The sequence below is a fragment of the Primulina tabacum genome, chromosome 12, assembly GCF_025594145.1.
Source record: "Primulina tabacum isolate GXHZ01 chromosome 12, ASM2559414v2, whole genome shotgun sequence".
NCBI lineage: Eukaryota > Viridiplantae > Streptophyta > Magnoliopsida > Lamiales > Gesneriaceae > Primulina > Primulina tabacum.
In genome coordinates, this window is record NC_134561.1 from 33,389,694 (window position 1) to 33,408,311 (window position 18,618).

General features: G+C 35.3%; 1 protein-coding gene across 2 annotated transcripts; it reads right to left on the reverse strand.

Annotated features, from left to right (window-relative positions):
- Nucleotides 1-7,006: 7,006 nt before the first annotated feature.
- Nucleotides 7,007-11,982, reverse strand: LOC142521473 (serine/threonine protein phosphatase 2A 57 kDa regulatory subunit B' theta isoform-like). 2 transcript variants are annotated; one of them, XM_075624680.1, is made up of 3 exons: nucleotides 11,847-11,982; nucleotides 9,898-11,386; nucleotides 7,007-7,646 (listed from the first exon to the last, which is right to left on the reverse strand). In XM_075624680.1, the coding sequence occupies exons 2-3, from the start codon at nucleotides 11,095-11,097 to the stop codon at nucleotides 7,302-7,304; spliced, it is 1,545 nt and encodes a 514-aa protein (XP_075480795.1). In that variant the 5' UTR covers nucleotides 11,098-11,386; nucleotides 11,847-11,982; the 3' UTR covers nucleotides 7,007-7,301. The 2 variants fall into 2 exon arrangements, with proteins under 2 accessions (XP_075480795.1, XP_075480794.1); XM_075624679.1 differs by lacking the exon at nucleotides 11,847-11,982 and having other exon boundaries at nucleotides 9,898-11,837.
- Between the last annotated feature and the right edge of the window lie 6,636 nt (nucleotides 11,983-18,618).

The window sequence follows — 18,618 nt, forward strand, 5'->3', positions numbered from 1 at the left end:
TAGTAAACATATTAAAATAAATCTAAACAAAAACAAAGGAAAAAGTAAAGTAAAACGACAATCAATATTTCAAAATGAGATAAAAAAAAGCTTGTTGTTTTCTTTATTTATGCTTAGATATATTTTAATGAGTATAATATATATTTTATTTTTGTTATATGAGCTATGTAAGAAATTATCGATTCTAAATAAACAATATTTAATAGATTTAATAGTTTCAAGTAAAAAAGAATCAAACCAAAAAAAAAAAAAATTGGATGAAAACTAAACAGTAAAAAGTTACGAGACTAAAATAAAAAACAAGTCATGAGATTAAAATTACAATTTTTCCGAATAATGCAAAGGCCCACTGGATTATTGCAGAACATCCAAGACTTATTGCAACATACTCGTGTATTATTCAATTATAAAATGTATATCTAAAAAAATATTTAAAATTGATTATATTAATAAATTTATTTATTTATTTATGTGTATAAAATATAACATATAAATATTATTTATTTCTAAAATATATTTTTATTTTTAAATAATTGTTTTAAATATAATTATTTATGTTTGAATGATTGGTTAAAATTAAGAGTAGAGCTCTTGTGAGACGGTCTCACGAATCTTTATCTGTGAGACGAGTCAACCCTATTGATATTCACAATAAAAGTAATACTCTTAGCATAAAAAGTAATATTTTTCATGAATTACCCAAATAAAATATCTGTCTCACAAAATACGACCCGTGAAACCGTCTCACAGAAGTTTTTGCCTAACATTAAATCCCTCCCCGATCCCAATATTGTAATAAATATGGTTTAAAATGATCTTTGAATCTCAATCTCATGGAAACAGGTATTCAAAATGGTTGAATGGTTCAAACTATCCCATTGAGTCGACCACGCAAAATCTTCATTGATGTAATTTTTTGCTCTTCTTTAGACTCTCAAAACCACAGTCTGAGCAGCAGCAACGATCTCTCTTATTTATAAACTTCTTTTGCCCTAAAGTTTATTCCTTGTGTAGAGTTTTACACAAGTAAGAAACAAAAGTTTCATTTGAAAATAAACTCTTTTAAACAATAATATAATATTTAGAGATCTTATCATAAATATCAGTAATATCACAATATTATCGAAAAAAGAAAATATCAATATTATAGAAAATTTTATTAATCTAGAAAGACAAAACTCTATATTTTAATATGCCAATATCATCAACAAGGAAAAAATTAATTAAGAAATAAAATATTCATTTCAATCTACCCATTTTAGGTTTTCTGGATAAAACATCCAAAAATGACATTATCTTTTTTATATGCATAATGCATTATCTTTGTTTGTATAATAACTCACACTGAGTTATATAATTATCTCCTTCTGAATTCAAACATGTTAGTACAATATTGTCAAATAGGTATTGTAACACGTAAACCAGAACACTCAGAAATACCATGATTAACAGAACAAGATAACTAAATCAAATAAAACTAAAAGCTTAGAGATAACACAATAAAAGAAAATCAAACAATTTACGAGGCATCTCCAACAATATCTTGATGATCATCATCATCAAGTTCAACATGAGGCTTATCCATTTTTGCATTAGTAGCAGCTTCTGACTTCTACTCCCATTTTTTGTTCAGCAAAGGAATGAACACCAACTTCCAACAACAATTCATACTCAGCCACTTGAGCTTCATAGAATGCAATAACATCTCGTGCAGTCTGAATTTGTTATCGGCCAAAATCTATCTGAGCTTGGATATAGGAGGTAGAGACATAACATACTCAGAAGCTTTTCCCCCGAAACAGATTTAGCTTTAGCTGGTTTGGTTCCAGATGTTGAAGCACCCATGTTGCCAACATCCAGGGAACACCTGGCTCAAACCAGGGAAGATCAACCTTCATGTTTCCCTTCAAAAATACATGTGCAATCTTCGGTTGGTAACCCGCATAAGACAATTCTTCATCTATATCCTTGAGAAATCATTGAGATTCCGAAATCCCATAGATCAAGGAGGGAAAAGATAACTTGGTGGATTTGAATCCTCCTGCAAAATGCAGTACAATATTGAATATCATTCGGCCAAATTGAATGCATACTACCAGTACCAATCATGTAGAGAACAATGACATGTGGTTTAGTAACCACTGTAGTGTTGGTTGAGGGAGTCTAATTTCTGATTGCGGTCTTATGCACAACAGAATACAACAAAGTCAAGTTTGCAGCAGACAGCCTTTTGGGATGATCTGGAAAAACTTTGATTAGTCCACCAGTGAGAACATCAACAATGACATTGAAATCAGGTGTAACTTCCTAATATTCTTCTCTAGTAGGGGTATTATAGAAAATATTTATTACTTCAGGATTAAAGCTTAAAATCCAGTCACGGACAAATACCATGCCAAACTTCACCGATCTTTTATCTTCAACATTGGATAGGAGATTGTAGTAAAATTTCAGGACATGTCTTCTGCATAGGAAGTATAATTCTCACAATAACAAACATTACTCGATATTTGAAGAAAATATTCAGATTCTACTTTCCATAGGCCTCTACATCAATATTTTTTTCTTCAATAAATTCTATATTGATGTACGATTGCCACAAAGCTAAAGCAATTTCAGAATAAAACTTTGTGGAGAAAGACTTGCTCACATCATAGTCCATAGAGTCTATGTTGTTTTCGCAACGTTAGGTTTTCTACTGATTAATAAAATTTTCTCTTGGACCTGATTAATCAATACACATGAAAAGCAATGAGACACAAAAAAATCAAAAAAAAATTCCACTATCTTTAATGTGAAGCACAAGGAATTTCTTATCTTCTCTCCATAACTCTAGGCTAAGTTTTATTTCTGATTCAAAGAAAATTTCTGCTATTTAACTTTTATCACTGCGAGATTTTTTGCACTCTAATTTAATATTCTTGTTTTGTTCAAGTATTTGTTGATATATATTTAATTATATGAAAGTTGTATGTCGATTAATCTGACAATTTAATTCGATATATAATTTTCTACTGCTATCCATGAATTCAATGATCCGTAATTGTCAAGAACGATTGGTACCTAAGTAAAACTAGATTATGTATGTTGTGCTCTAGTGCTAGCATATTTAATCTAAATAAATCAACGAAACTCGATCTATAAATTGCAACTATCTCGATTGTTAGATTTTAGGATTAACTGTTTTCACAAAATGACAATGCTATCTTTAGTTAATATGAAACACTATCGTGCTCAGTTGATTATTGATTAGATTTGACTGGATGTTGAGTTTGGTCAATTAAATTAGAAAAACACAAGGATTTTAGCGGCTATTCCTATAATTCTAAGGTTAATTACTTGTAACTGCATGAATAAATAATGTGTTGGCCGATGAATAGTGATATAATTGAATATTGATATAACTGAATAGTGGACCCCTCTTGATTCAGAGCTGGGAATATTAAATTTTACATTTCATTAATTATTTCACTTGATTATTTATTTCTTTTTGCATACTAAATTATTTGTAGTATTTTATTTATTTCTAATCAAACAAATCTCCCTTTTAATTGTCTTTCCTCAAAATAAATAAATCTCTCATTTCTTGTGAATTCGAACATACTCATCATTACACTCATTTTAGTTAGAGAGTAGAAATTTAAGTTTGGTAACTTAACGACAGCGCACCAGAAATTCACCATAAAGAGCTAGTATAATTTTTACAACTGATATTATGTTCATCTGTTATATCATTTTGCATCCAACATCATTTGCCATAACCAGGACAATTGATGATCCTCACACATAAAAATAATTTTTCTTGCTATTCGAATATGTGTTGATCTCGATCAATTCGCCACCGGAAACCAGAGAATGAAATAACATATGATATATACCTGCAAGCTTTGGAACAAGCCTCCAGCATTGAATGTCGTTGTTAAGAATGAAGTTCATAAGCTTCTGATCTTCTTCCCATGTCCATGGACCGCGTTTCAGCTTGATCTTCTCGAAGGCTGTCCCACCATTTTCATAGAAAGGTTCAAAGTAGAATCCAAAATCAGAATGTTACAATAATGTAAAAGAAGAAATTAAATGATTAATTTCTTGCAAAATAGTTTCCAGAAAAAAGGATTGCTGCTGGCTTTTATCATGGAGCTAGACATGATTCTTCCAGCTAATGGGCATATTAAAAAATAAGAATTTGTCTCTGCATGTCTAACGACGTAGGTCGGCCTCCAAATTTTCTGCCCAACCTCTTGATTTCCTCCCACATGGCTTCTAGATGCTCAGGTGGAGGCGGAGGTAGAGGCGAAGTTGGTGGTGGAGGTGGTGGTTATGGTAGAACTTGATTTCGAAAGAGGGCCTCTTCGACAGATCTATTAATCAACTGGGCTAGCTGACCTATACTGAGATTTGTTACACCTTTTCCTTGATTGTCTCTAAAACCTTTTCTTCACCCTCTTCATCCCCACATATCTATGCCTTTTGCTTACGAGTTCCACAGATGACTCCAATTGATGTTGAGGAAAATCGCGAGGGTTACTGGGAGGTCGGATCTCGTTTTGGAATCGCTCGGGTCGGACCTTCAGATTTGGAAGCACAAACAGAAACGTTAAAAGAGGGACAAAAGGTTGTTCCGACGTAGCCTCTCCGATACTCAAGTCGGAGAATAGGAAAATAGAGATAATATTGTGTGTTCAAAAAGAGTGAATGAATGGATAAACAATGACCAGAACCAGGTATTTATAGAAAAAGAGTCCCTATGCGAGTAGTGTTATTTGGCTACTAAAACTCTTATCTTTGTAGAGTTCTAAATCTTTTGGACTCTGAATTCTCATAATCTTAGATAAAGTTAGCTTCAGATTGCATATTGATATATCTAATGGGAGCTCATTGAGGCAAGAGCTCGTCTAACGTATACTGAGCGAGTCCAAGCTTTCTATGGGAGCTAGGTTAGGGAGGTAGGCCGAGACTTTCTCAATCGCTACATAACATATGTGCATGCTGGGAGGTTGACCATGCCTTGCTGATCAACGAGATTATGGAAGCATGGGAGGTCGGCTGGGATGAGCTCCCGGATGACCTCCCAATGAATCCAGGTAAATAGATCTCAGGGCGGGTCCCTAGATGAATTGATGAATCGAGGTGACCTCCTGGTGAACCTTAACCATTAAGATGACCTCCCGGAACTATCTGAATATTGGGCATGAATTTCCACGAGCTATCGAGAGTGGGCCGAGCATATTTCCTGGGGTATTAGATGCATTAGTTGATTTCAAAGATTTATGGTTATAAAACATTGTGTGATTCATATATATGGATTTATCATCCCTATATTTAACATCATTCATCATCTCATTGCACGAATCATTACGGTTAATGAAATTAGAGAGGGGCGAAATTCGCCATAAAGAGCTAGTATAATTCTTACAATTGATATTATGTTCAATCTGTTATGTCATTTTTCATCCACCATCGTTTGCCAGAACCAGGACAATCAATAATCCTCACACATGAAAATAATTTTTCTTGCTATTCGAATATGTGTTGATCTCGATCAATTCGCCACCAGAAAACCAGAGAATGAAAGAACATAGGATATCTGCAAGCTCTGGAACAAGCCTACAGCATTGAATGCCATTGTTAAGAATGAAGTTCATAAGCTTCTGATCTTCTTCCCAAGTCCATGGACCGCGTTTGAGCCCGATCTTCTCGCAACACAGCTGTCCCCCCATTTTCACAGAAGGGTTCAAAGCAGAATCCAAAATCAGAATGTTACAGTAATGTACAAGAATAAATTAAATGATGAATTTCTTGCAGATTAGTTTCCAGAGACGAAAAGGGTTGCTGCTGGCTTTTATCATGTAGCTAGCTAGGATTCTTCCAGCTAATGGGCAGATTAAAAAATGAACACTTTGTCACATTTGATGGAATGCACAATCTAATATTAAAGATTGACAAATAAACCAGTTCGACATGGACTTATGCAAATTGAAGCTGTCCTAAAACCACAATTGTCTCTCCATCTATCTGCATATTTAGCGGCTGATCACGACTTCATGATGAAACTCGAGGAGCTCGAAGTCGATATCTTTAATTTTATCACGATATCTGCGTCGCAGATAATCTAGAAACTATTCCTTAGTCTGTTATCGAAACAAAGTCCACTTAGAAAGTTCGGTTCGATTATCGACTTAAAATTTAACTTGCTTGTTTGCTCATGAGATAATTAATGGAAAAAATAACTATGTTTCATCGTAAATAAATTTAATAAAGTTCGAGGCAATGCTCACATGCATTCGGAGCATAACATTTTTTTTACCAAAATTTCATGGTTGATACCTCCCTTTAAGCTCATCCATCCATCCTCTCAACTTGGAAAATCATACACTCAAATCGAAGTAACTCATTTCCACTTTGTTGAGAGCGCATGTCTTGTGTGAAATACTTGGAAGTATTTTGAGAGCTTGTCAAAGATTTGGTGAGAGTCTTAACCTCGTTTATGTATCCAAAGATTTCACCCACATGCCTCAATTTGGATCATGATTCTAACATCACTTGTTGTGCAATGAAATATAAATATATCCATAGTGGTATGATATATCCACTTTAAGCTTAAGTTCTCGTAGATTTATTTTTAGACTTTACCCAAAATGTCTCGTATAAATGAAGATATATTTGCATCTTATTAACACATGATTTTCTCTGTATATTTCTAATGTAGACTTTGGTTGAATTCCAATAGATTATATAGAAATTAAGAACTTTAGAGATGATTTTTAGGGAAAATTTGTGATTTTGAACTATTTTTTGTTTTGTAGTTTTGGTTTTATAAATTATCAAATTTCAATTTTAGTTCGCTTTTTTATTTTTATAATTTTATTTTTTCCCTATATTTCTTTGTCGTGATGTTGATATATACAATGAACTTTTAAATTTTAATATTTATTACTCTTGACTATTTATCAACACAAATATTAATTAAAATATAATTTAACAACACTTGGTATACAAAACATGAAAATGAGAACAAACAAAGATAGTCATCATATTTCTGCATGTTAAAACATATTGAGATGCTTATTTATACACATTAAGATGGAAGAGTAAACAATCTGGTACTGCTCATCTGCTATATAAGCAACAGAGTCATGAACCATGTCTGAACAACTAAAAAGTAGCGCCCAACTGCTAAATCTTACTATCAAACGGATTTACTCAACTAAAACAAAACACTGAAAAAGAGAAACCCAAGCAATAATTCAACTTAAAGGCGGCGAACGAATAGGAGTGAAAGGATGTACATCTTTCTCCTACGTCTAAGTTGCCCCGGTTCGAGGAACAAGAATAGCTTGACTACTCGCAGCCCTTTTCGCGGCGTGCTCTTCCAAGTGTATCCACGTGGATTCACGTTTCTCTTTTCTCTCGTTTTCCTTTGCTTCGTCATCCTGAAACTTGATCTGGCACGCCTTGAATAGGTCAGGGTCGTGATCGTACAAGTTTTTGCGAACATTTAGTGTCAAACTGTGCACAACCTGATTCCAGTGGTGTCTGGCATTTCTCTCCAAAGCGGGAAAGATGATAGGCAGAATGATCTTGCGGTTTTGTTTGATGAGGCTGTCAATGTGATCGTTGTTCCACAAAAACAGAGCTCTCTCCGCCACCTGACAGTGAAGAAATACCCGTAAATTTATTGGTAACCCACAAGATTCTATTCTCCAAATTTGATAAAATAATCTGAGAGAGAGAGAGAGATCAGACAAATTAATGGTACCATCGGCTGAGACTCCATGTAATCTTTTCAAAGTGCAGAAATCAGTAAAACGAGAATCTAAGACGGCTCTACCATTAACATAACATGCTAGCAAGTTTCTTTCAAAAAGACTAATCAGCCTTTTTCTCGTCCCTGTGAACGAAAGTTCCCATTCCCCTGTCAAAAATAAACTACTGACTTTACAGGATATGAAATAGCTGCTCTTATGCCCCCAAGACCAATAGAAGTAGAAAATGTCACAATACGGAAACAAGAGGTCAACCATCACCTCAAGCAAGAACAGCAAGTGACTCCTACTAACTGCTGCCCCATTTTCGTGACCATGCTAGTTGACAACAGCCTGCCTTACGAGATGAGGGAGGAGAATTTCAACTGCTGTTTTGGAGTTATCAAAAAGGTTTTCTTTACCTTATAGATAAACTATAAATTGATCGAAATCATAACATCATTTTGCACCAAAAAATGTTATCACTTAATAGACCCTAACAAAACACACGCAGTTTATCTAGAAACAAGTCTACTAATCTAGAAGGCAGCCAAAAATAACAGGATCACGTGGAATAAACATTTATGCTAAAAGAGAAACGTATGCTTCTTAAATTGCATGGTATACACCAAATAAAATGTTCCCTGGCCTCTGGTTTTTCACCTGTTAATGTGATAAACACAAAAATATCATTTCATGCATTATTTCACTTCAGAGGACAATGCCTATCTCTCTTGACGGAAAGACGCTATTAGGGACACATAAGGCAGAGATGTTATCATTGTTCTCCATTTGAAAAAACGAAATAAGGTGAAGAAATAAATAATCAAGTCAAAACATATAAGTTTCCATCTCAACATATCCGAAACAATGGCCACATGCTCAGAACTGATCTACATCCCCATGTTGAAAACTCAATTGGCCTACCAAAACAACAAAGTATAACAAGTCTAAATCTTATGAACTTGATAACATATATTGGTCCGTCACTGACTTATCACAGGTCTAAATAAACTCAGCTAGAAATAAGAATGATTCCAAGCTTGAGCGTGACAATTCTCCAACACAATTGCAGCAAGTTGAAGCTTAAGGTCCACAATTTGGAAAAAAGTTCCTTTGCTTTTAATAGTTAAAACATTAGAAAAATACTATTTGCCATATCATAAATGTATTTTGAAGAAGTAGAAACAAAAGCCCAGGAGTCACATTTTCTACAATCTAGCTTCTGGCTATTTTAAGCAAACCAAACATTACAAAAAACTGTTTTTAAAAGCATAAGCATTTTGAAGGACATCTTCTCTAACAAAACTCATTCTAAGAATCAAAGTGTATTACAAAGTAATTAAAAGGAAAAGGCCCATTTGGGACCACTGCCAAATGTGTGCAAAAATCATTATAAAATTAATGGTTCAAATTTGAACACGCCCACCTTGCACATAATATTCCAAAAGCTTCTATCTGCTAAGGTTATTCCATTATACATTGTTACAGAGGGAATGAATGAGAAAAATTATATAAACAGCATCGGTGATACTGCATCACAGCTGTCACAACTCACAAATATTAAATTTACCACAAGCAACCTTTATTCCTTGGACCATGAAGAGTCAAACAGAACAATAATTTATTCACTGCATCGTTTAAAATGCAAGCAGTAAAAAACTCAGTTATAGCTTCCAAACAGTCACTCGTCACTTGTAACCACACACATCAGCTCCCAACAAAAAGTAACAAAAAAAAGAACCTTATATAATAATGTAGTTGCCACTGAATCAGAATTAAACCGTTTCCCTCATATCAGATCCTCTCAACAATGCGCATGGCAATTACTTACACAAAAAAGTATGGTTCAGTCAATCCTCTAAACTAAACAGGTCATGTTGCGGAGTTAAGACAATATGATCACCGTAAACTAAGTTCCACAATCATAGTAATCTTTGAGAGAACATAATATGCTACGCCACATTGTTAGCAGATGCAATAGTTATTTCTTCAGAAGAATATATACAAAACCCTACAAAGAATTTACGATAAGCCCATGATGAAATTTATATAAAACCGAACATAAGGCCAAAGCCTGGAAAACATATGCGTAGAGTGAAAAAAGATGGAGAAAAAAGAAGAGATGGGATGGGCTAATATAAATAACACATACCTGAAAGTGTAAGCTACTCAAACAGTGTGAAATTTGGTGAAACAAAGGTACCATGCACCGTTGGAACTCAGGTGACTGTGTCGCTTCTAAAACCTCCTCCAGCTCATTAAGAAACAGAACTTCTTTAGAGCTATTAGTGACTGGCCAATACTTGATCAGTCCCCTAATAACAATATCAGCAAGCTTCAAGTCTTTCTCCACAAATTGTGTAATACAATAAGATAGCTGTTGGTGATACATGGCCAGGCATTTTGGTTTGTGTAGAGGAATTAATGTCCGGACAAGAAAGAGTTTGTGCTCTTCTTTTAGAGGCAAAGCAAATCCATTGATTATACTACCAAGCACTTCGAGAAATTCAGCAATGCCATTATGCTTATCTGTCTCAAAAACAAAATGATAGAAAATGTTGTTGATGGCTTTCCTGATAAACGACCGGTGAACCATAAATTTCCCGTAGATACGGTGGAGTATGGTTTTCAAATATTCCCTCTCTCTAGGATCTTCAGAGTCGAAAAGATTTAGCAATTTCAGAACGAAGGAATGATCAATGTATCTTTTGGCAACCTTAGCATCAGTTTCTGGTGAAGCAACAAACCTGAGCAAATATTCATACACAACTTGCAGATGAGGCCATGTAGGATCCATGGCAGGCTCTTCCTCGTCCAATTCAACACCATCTATAACCTTGTTATCCCTTGGTTGAGGAGTGAATTCCCGAAATATATTCACAGATACCATCTTAACAACTTCCTGCATTACAGTTTCTGTAAATTTTCCATTCGGAGATGTTATATACTCCACTATCTCTAACAGGGTCTGCCTCTTGATCTCCTTTTCCTTAAGGTTCTTTGTAGGGTCGGTGAAGTCGAACAACACACAGCACATCTTCACTTTTCTGATAAATAATAACTGCTTTTCAGAGCTTGAGGTGTCTTTAAAACTCGGCAATGCTTCATATGAACCGGAGATAGAACTTCCATTTATTTTCAAGTTTTTATCTCGAAGAAAACTATCTTCTGAATGATTCCCAGTACTTAAAGCCGAAAAAGGGGCTGAAATAACTTCATCTACTGCAGTGCTTAATCGTTTACTCCCTCCATCACCTCTCTTTGAAGAAGTTGAAGAACTTGAAGAGAGGTTCGAGTCTCCCACAGACTTTGAATGCTTTCTGGGAATCTTTCCGAGAATTTGTTTGATCATGTTTTGAACAAATCAACCAAAATTTATCCCCGACAAAACAGGCAATAAATGATGGAAAATTCAACTTCAAGAACGAAAAATTCTACCAAAATCAACAGAGAGGCATTGAATCTTTCTTTCAATACTGACTCCCAAACCCAAATTCAAAAGTTATCAAAATCAAACTACTGACCCAACAACAGACAGCGAGGTTCTAATCCAATTTCAGAAAGATCTTTCTGAGTTTGAAGTGGCTGAAATACGCGTCAATCCTTCAGGAACCAAAGCCAGCTTGCATTATCTACATGTTCTTCAAAAAAAAAGGGAAAAGAACCCTTTTTTCACCCAGGCAAAAATAAAATAATAAAATCAACAGTGCCAAACCAGAAACCCACTTTGAACCAAATATCAAAAGTCTAAAAGCGCACCGATCGACCAATTAGAAACCCATCTTTCCCTTCACGACCTAAACGAAACCCACCATTCTTCACCAAAATCAAACCACAAATTTCGAGTATTTCCACTTAAAATCCAAAAACCCATAAAATGCGAAATCCACCAAAAGAAATCAGCAAAAACTTCAATTATCGCACCCCAAACAGACTAATAACTAATCAAAATCCATCATACGTCTCCCCTCAAATTCAATCCGTAAAAAACAAAAAAAACAAAGAAAAATTATCAGATAAAACAAAGAGGAATAAAGCAAGCCTTTATGAGAAACACAAATTTCAATATACAAATAATGAAGGGTTGTTGAAAAAGCTTACAGTAGTAGAGAAATAATACTCCCATCAGTAAACAATCGCCATCTTTCATTCGTTCTCTGAAAATTTTCTTTTGCCATGGTAATACTAATATCCCTTCTTCTGTCGTTTGTTGACGCTGATTGGATGAATTTTTCGTCCAAATGGAATTGTTAAGAATAATTTATATTTATATATAATTTTTAAAAATTATCACGCAGTTTAATTTCGTGAAATGAATTTTCAATATGCAAAAATTTGTGTGAGACGGTCTCACGAGACGTATTTTATGAGACATATCTCTTATTTGAGTCATCTATGAAAAAATATCACTTTTATGTTAAGATTATTACTTTTTATTGTGAATATCGGTGGGGTTGACCCGTCTCACAAAAAAAGATTCGTGAGACCGTCTCACAAGAGACCTACAATATGATATGAATTGACATAAGAAAAATATAATTTTTATATCAAAAATATTAATTTTTATTATAAATACATATCAGATTAACAATTCACGATCTTTCACAAAAGACTTATTATTATTTAAGTATTAAGATTTGAAAAAATGAAAAAAAAAAAAAAAAAAGTGTTACCATTTATCTCTTGAAAATATCATGTTTTCGTTTTGAAATTGTTGAGGAAAAATAATTTTGGTGTATTAGTCCATCAAAAGTTTATAACTTGAATTTGTGCTCAAAGAAATGTTAATACTTTTATTTTACGATGACTAATTGTACACAAACCAATAAATTATTCTACGTACATATTATAGCGGTTCGTCTAATAATAATATCTTGAATTCGACATTCAATTGTACGATATTGATCGTTAAAATGAATAATAACATATTTCACCCTAGCACTAACATGTGTATTCAATGTAAGAGATTTATTAATTTTTAATGACTTTTGTAGATTTTAAAAGTCTAGATGTATTCAATTAAGACTTTTACAAACTCTATAGAAGTCTAATGGTATTGAAAATAGACTTTCATAGAGTTTTAAAAGTCAAGTGATATTCAACATTGACTTTTAAAAACTCTATAAAAGTCTATAGGTATTCAAAATTTCAATAGATTTTTAATAACTTCGTGGAATTCTTTAACATACAAATATTAAAGCCTAAGGTACAACTATAATTTGTTAAAAATTGTATTTAGTTCAACCAAAGATTTGGATGGATTTTTAAAACTTCTATCTCAAACACAAGCTATTTATTTCTTTCTATGTCACTTCACATCACATCTCTTCTTATCTTCTCTAACTTTCATCTATTTACATCACTCTCTCAAATTTTTAAAGTGCATCTCTATAAATATTTTCATCTTTTATTTTTTCAAATTTTTCATTTTTTGGCTAATTGTATATTTAATAATTTTTTATTTTAATATCATAGGAAATGTTGAATTTTAGAATTGATTTTGTGATTTTTAATTTATAATTTATACAAATTAATGTAATATTCAATAATAATAAAAGATGATCCAAAAAAATGTTGCTTGATTATCCTAAACCACTAGACGATGGGGGCTAAATTGCTCAAACGTCCTCATACTATGATCATAGTATAATTGTGGGGACCCGGACGCTAATCATGTTCTTAATCATTATTGGGACTAATTAATCAATTATAAAACAGGGTCTAATTTTTTTTTTAAAATGCGGAACGTAGTGAAATAAAACGTATATACATCTCAGTATAAAAGTACAAGTCCTGTATCACATACATTTACTCAACTAAGGTTTAACAGCTAATATAACGTGTCTAATCCTATCTCTAATCCAAGTCCGGAGCCTCCACTCTAATCACGATCTCTCTTCATCTTCTCAACCCTGAACCTGTCCCACCTGTTATCATGCACACATACAAAACAAGACAACAGCCGGATAACTCCGGTGAGAATAAATCCCAGTATAAACAATGTAAACATGCAATCATATAAAAACATATACAAAAGCATATAACAAATATCATTCACATGCAGCCAATCAACAAACATGTATGATGTCAAAACTGTAAATCAACTAGTCGTACCAGACTTGACTCAAACAACGCGTCGTCTCAGACTCGACTCATTCCTAATCTAGGGATCCCGGTTCTGAATATTGAGAATTATATCGAATCTCAGTCGATAGGAATGACTCAACCCTAAACGGCATCGATATAATTCCTATATCCAGTGTCTGGGCGAAACAGCCACAGAATTGACGAATCAGTCAAGGATTAAGCGAATCAGCCAATAATTAGACGAATCAGTCAGGGACTAGGCGAATCAGCCGATAGCCAGACGAATCAGCCGGTAACTTGGCGAATCAGCCAATGACTAGCGAATCAGCAGTCAATACATGCATACAGTAACTAGGCGAATCAGCCGATGACTAGCGAATCAGTAGTCAATACATGCAGTGGCTATAAATCAATAGACTACAAACATTAATCTCATCAATTACAAATATCAATGCAATAAACTAAGTATGTGATTTAGGGAAACTCGAGTCAAACCTCACTCGAGTTGTGCAATCCCAACTCTACATTAATTTATACCTTTCTTTCTGATACTCTGACTCTGTCGAAGTCTCGAACTCAAAGCCTGTCAATATTCAATCTGACAATAACAATATTGAGGGTACGACATCAATACACCACTCAATCAATACTGGATATAATCAGAATTCAATCAAATTCTGTTTCAACAATATGATGTCATAATTTCAATATATCCAGCACTACCATATCAGTCAGATATCAATTCTAACATCTCATATTTGATAACAATTCAATTCTGATATCAAATCTCAATCAACTCAACTCTGAAAATCATAACAATTCCATATGGTATCTATTCTTCAGTCCGGTTTCGATTATACGATGTCTAACATGTCAAGAATATCATATATAATCCTATCAGATTCTGACAATACCATAATTTCAAAACATATCAAAACGGAGCAAAACTTACGTCCAGTTGTAGTCTACGTCGATAGGAACTCAATACCGAAGTCGGATTCAAAATCGGATAGACGGATTTCGTAAAAGTCGCAAGTCTATGCTTCGAACACTTTTCTTTTCTCTTTTTCCTCGATTTCTTTCATTTCTGAAGATTAGAAATATGTATATATATATATATACATACGTAACATGCAATAAGCCAAGTGGCTCGGTATGCCTACTGTACGTCTCGCGCATATGCGCGACTAATATCGGCGCATATGCGCGAGACCTACGGGTCTCGTGGATAAGCTTCTCGGCAGCTCGCGCATATGCGCGACTCATCTCCACGCATATGCGCGAGGTCCTCTGGACTTCACTTTTACAGGCTCGGGCATATGCGCGACTCTGCCCACGTCGCGCATATGCGCGCATCTGTGCCGCGCATATGCACGAGGGCTACTGTTCCTCGCACATTTTCATGCATTATCTCGTCTTTCCCGGTCCGATCCTTTCCGTCTATAATCATATCAATTATCCCCAAATCATTTCAGATTAATAGGATAAAATTCTCGGGCCTTACATTTCTCCCCCCCTAAAATATGATTTCGTCCTCGAAATCACAGGCAATCAATCATATCATAAGAAGGTATATAGAAGAAGCTAAGTAAACAATTCACCTTGGTGAAATAAAACTGGGAACCTCTGTCTTATATTAGACTCAGTCTCCCAAGTAGCTTTTTCAATGCCAGGTTAACTTCACCGAACTTTCACAAGTGGAATAATCTTCGTTCTGAGCTACTTTTCCTTTCGATCAAGAATTTGAATCGGCTTTTCGAAATAACTCAATGTCTCATCCAACTCGGCCTCATTTGGTTGGATGACATGTGAAGCATCAAACAGGTATTTTCGCAAGAACAAATATGAAAAACATCATGTATCCCATATAATGAAGGCGATTAAAGCTAGTCGATAGGCACGATCTCCTATCTTCTCAAGAATCTCATACGTCCCAATCTATCGTGGAGACAACTCCCATTTCTTGCCAAATCTGACAATTCAACTGAAAGGTGAAATTTTAAAAAATACTCGGCTTCCAGCTTCAAATACCAACGGTCGTCATCGGACATTGGCACAATTGGCTTGTCTGTCTTGGGCTGCCTTCATTTTCTTCTGAATCAGCTTCACTTTTTCAGTCATATCTCTGATCATGCCAGGTCCGATCTCAGGAACCTCAGAGATATCATCCCAATAAAGAGGGGATCAACATTTCATTCCGTACAACGCTTCGAAAGAAGTCATTTCAATACTCGTCTGATAGCTATTGTTGTACGAAACTCACCAAGTGGCAATATATCTTGCCAGCTAGTGCTAAAATCAAGCACTGCTGCTCCCAGCATATCTTCCAATGTTTGGATCGTTTGCTCAGACTATCCATCAGTCTATGGATGATATGCAGTACTAAAATATAACTTCGTATCCAAAATCTGCTGTAAATTCTGCCAGAAGTACGATGTAAACCGAGGATCATGGTCTGCTACAATCGAGTTCGGCACTCTTTGCAGTCTACCCACCTCTATGGCATAAATCTCAGCCATCTAGTCATGTCTGTACGTCATCTTGTACAGAATAAAGCATGCGGATTTGGTTAATCTGTCAATCACAACCCAAATCGCATCACAATCTCGGGAGGATCTTGGTAACTTCATTATAAAATCCATGAAAACGTGATCTCATTTCTCTTCAGGAATAGACCAACTCTGTAAAATCCTCCGGGTTTCTTCCTCTCAGCCTTCACCTGTTGGCAATTCAGACATTTGGCTACAAATTTAGCAATATCAGCTTTCATTTGTTTCCACCAAAACTGTCTTTTCAAATCATTATATATATTTTCTTGCCACCAGGATGAATACTAAATCGAATGTTGTGCGCTTCTGATAGTATCTATCGTTTCACTCCGAAACATTTGGCACAACAATACAGTTATTTACATACAGAACATTGTCATGAACCTGATACTCGGATCGATGTCTTGCTCGAACCCTCGCTATCTAGTTCTGTACATTCTGATCAACTTTCTGAGCTGCTTATATTTCAAAATCAGCTCTGGGTCGGACTGTACAATATAAATTCCCCCACTGTCTACTATCTGATTCGAACACGGATTCAGAATAACAGCAATATTCAATCAAATTCAAAATATCACTCATCGGTACTGATCTGCTAACTCATAAAACCGCAAATATCAAACACTGATATCCATCTCGGCCCACTAATTACGGTTTAATTCTGCTAAAATCAATAGATACATCATCTTCAGATATAACATAACCTGAATGCAATCTGTCTCAATCAGGATTCACCATTTCACAATTTATGATATCAAGTCAAGGTTAAAATCAATCTTTCTGACTGAAATCAAATCTAAAGTCTTATCTGGGGGAAAACATCAATAACTTTCATATCATTGGTAAATCAGCCAATGATATACTCAACTTCAGTAAATCAACTGAATACATAAGGAGTCTCTCTACTCCTTTCTGTAATAATCGAGTCATAGATAGTACGGATTATCAAAGGAATTCTCAATTTAGAATCCTTATCGTACAATATTCATCCTTTGGCCATCTCAGGTCCGATTCTCACCATCTTCTGGAACTATTCTAGGGTAGCTCTGTACTTGATCAGCATATCAATATCAGTAATGCAATCCCAAAATCAGACAACACTAGTACAATACCATCTACTAGACGATCTAACTCAATCTCATTCTCATCCTATTGTAGTGTACGATATTTTACAGAATTCACTGCTATAAAAACTCTCCCTAACCAGTAAAGAGATATACTACAGTAGATCAAAACTCAACAGGTAATGCATAACTCAATGCAAATCGTTTAAAAATAAACGTATGGGAAGCATCCATATTCATCAATACAAAAGCAGGATAACTACATCAAGAACAGTTACCTGCAACATCATCATCTGGTGCTTCCTGAGCCTGCTCCTCGGTCAAAGAAAATACTCTGGCCTGCTGTCTAGGAGGCTGGCCAACTATCTGACTTCCTCCTGGCCTCTGCTGTGACTAAGATGGTGCTGGTTGGAATGAATGAACAGCAGCTGATCTTCTACTCCACTGTGCCGCTGATCCAGATGATTCGGTTCTCTGGGATCCTTGAGAACCCTTCTGTGGACACACTCTGGCAAAATGTCCCTGTTGTTTGCAGAAGTGGCAACTACCAAGTAGTCCTTGGCATTGCTCAGTGGAATGTCTCCCTCCACAATTTCGGCAGTAAGTTCCGGTATAACTCTGTTTGGAACCACTGGAGCTAGAAGAACTGCCGCCAGACTTCTTAAACTGCTTTCCTCTAGCCTTCAGAAAATTTTTCTTTCCACCACTGCTACTATCACTCTCGAATCGGGGAGGTGATTGCTGTGGTCTCGGTGCGGGAGGAATATCTGCAGCTCCTCTCTGCCTTATCAGGCCCGCTTCAGCGCCCTTTGCTCTATTCATGGCATCAGCAAAGTTATTCGGTCGCCCTCTGTTCACCAATGTAAATATATCGGGATTCAAGCCATTGATGAACTGATCAGCAACGGCTTCGTCATTTTCAGCCACATGTGGAGCAAACTTCAACAGGGTAGAGAACTTGGTCACATATTCTTCAATGTTCAGCTGACCCTGTCTCAAATTGGCAAACTCCGCCCCCTTGTCTTTCCTGTACGACACTGGGAAAAATCTTTGATAAAACTCAGTTTTAAATACATCCCAAGTAATAGTCGTACCTCGCTGTTCCAAGGCCCTCTTCATCGTAATCCACCAGTTCTTTGCAACATCAAGCAATTGGTGCCCAATCAATTTAAT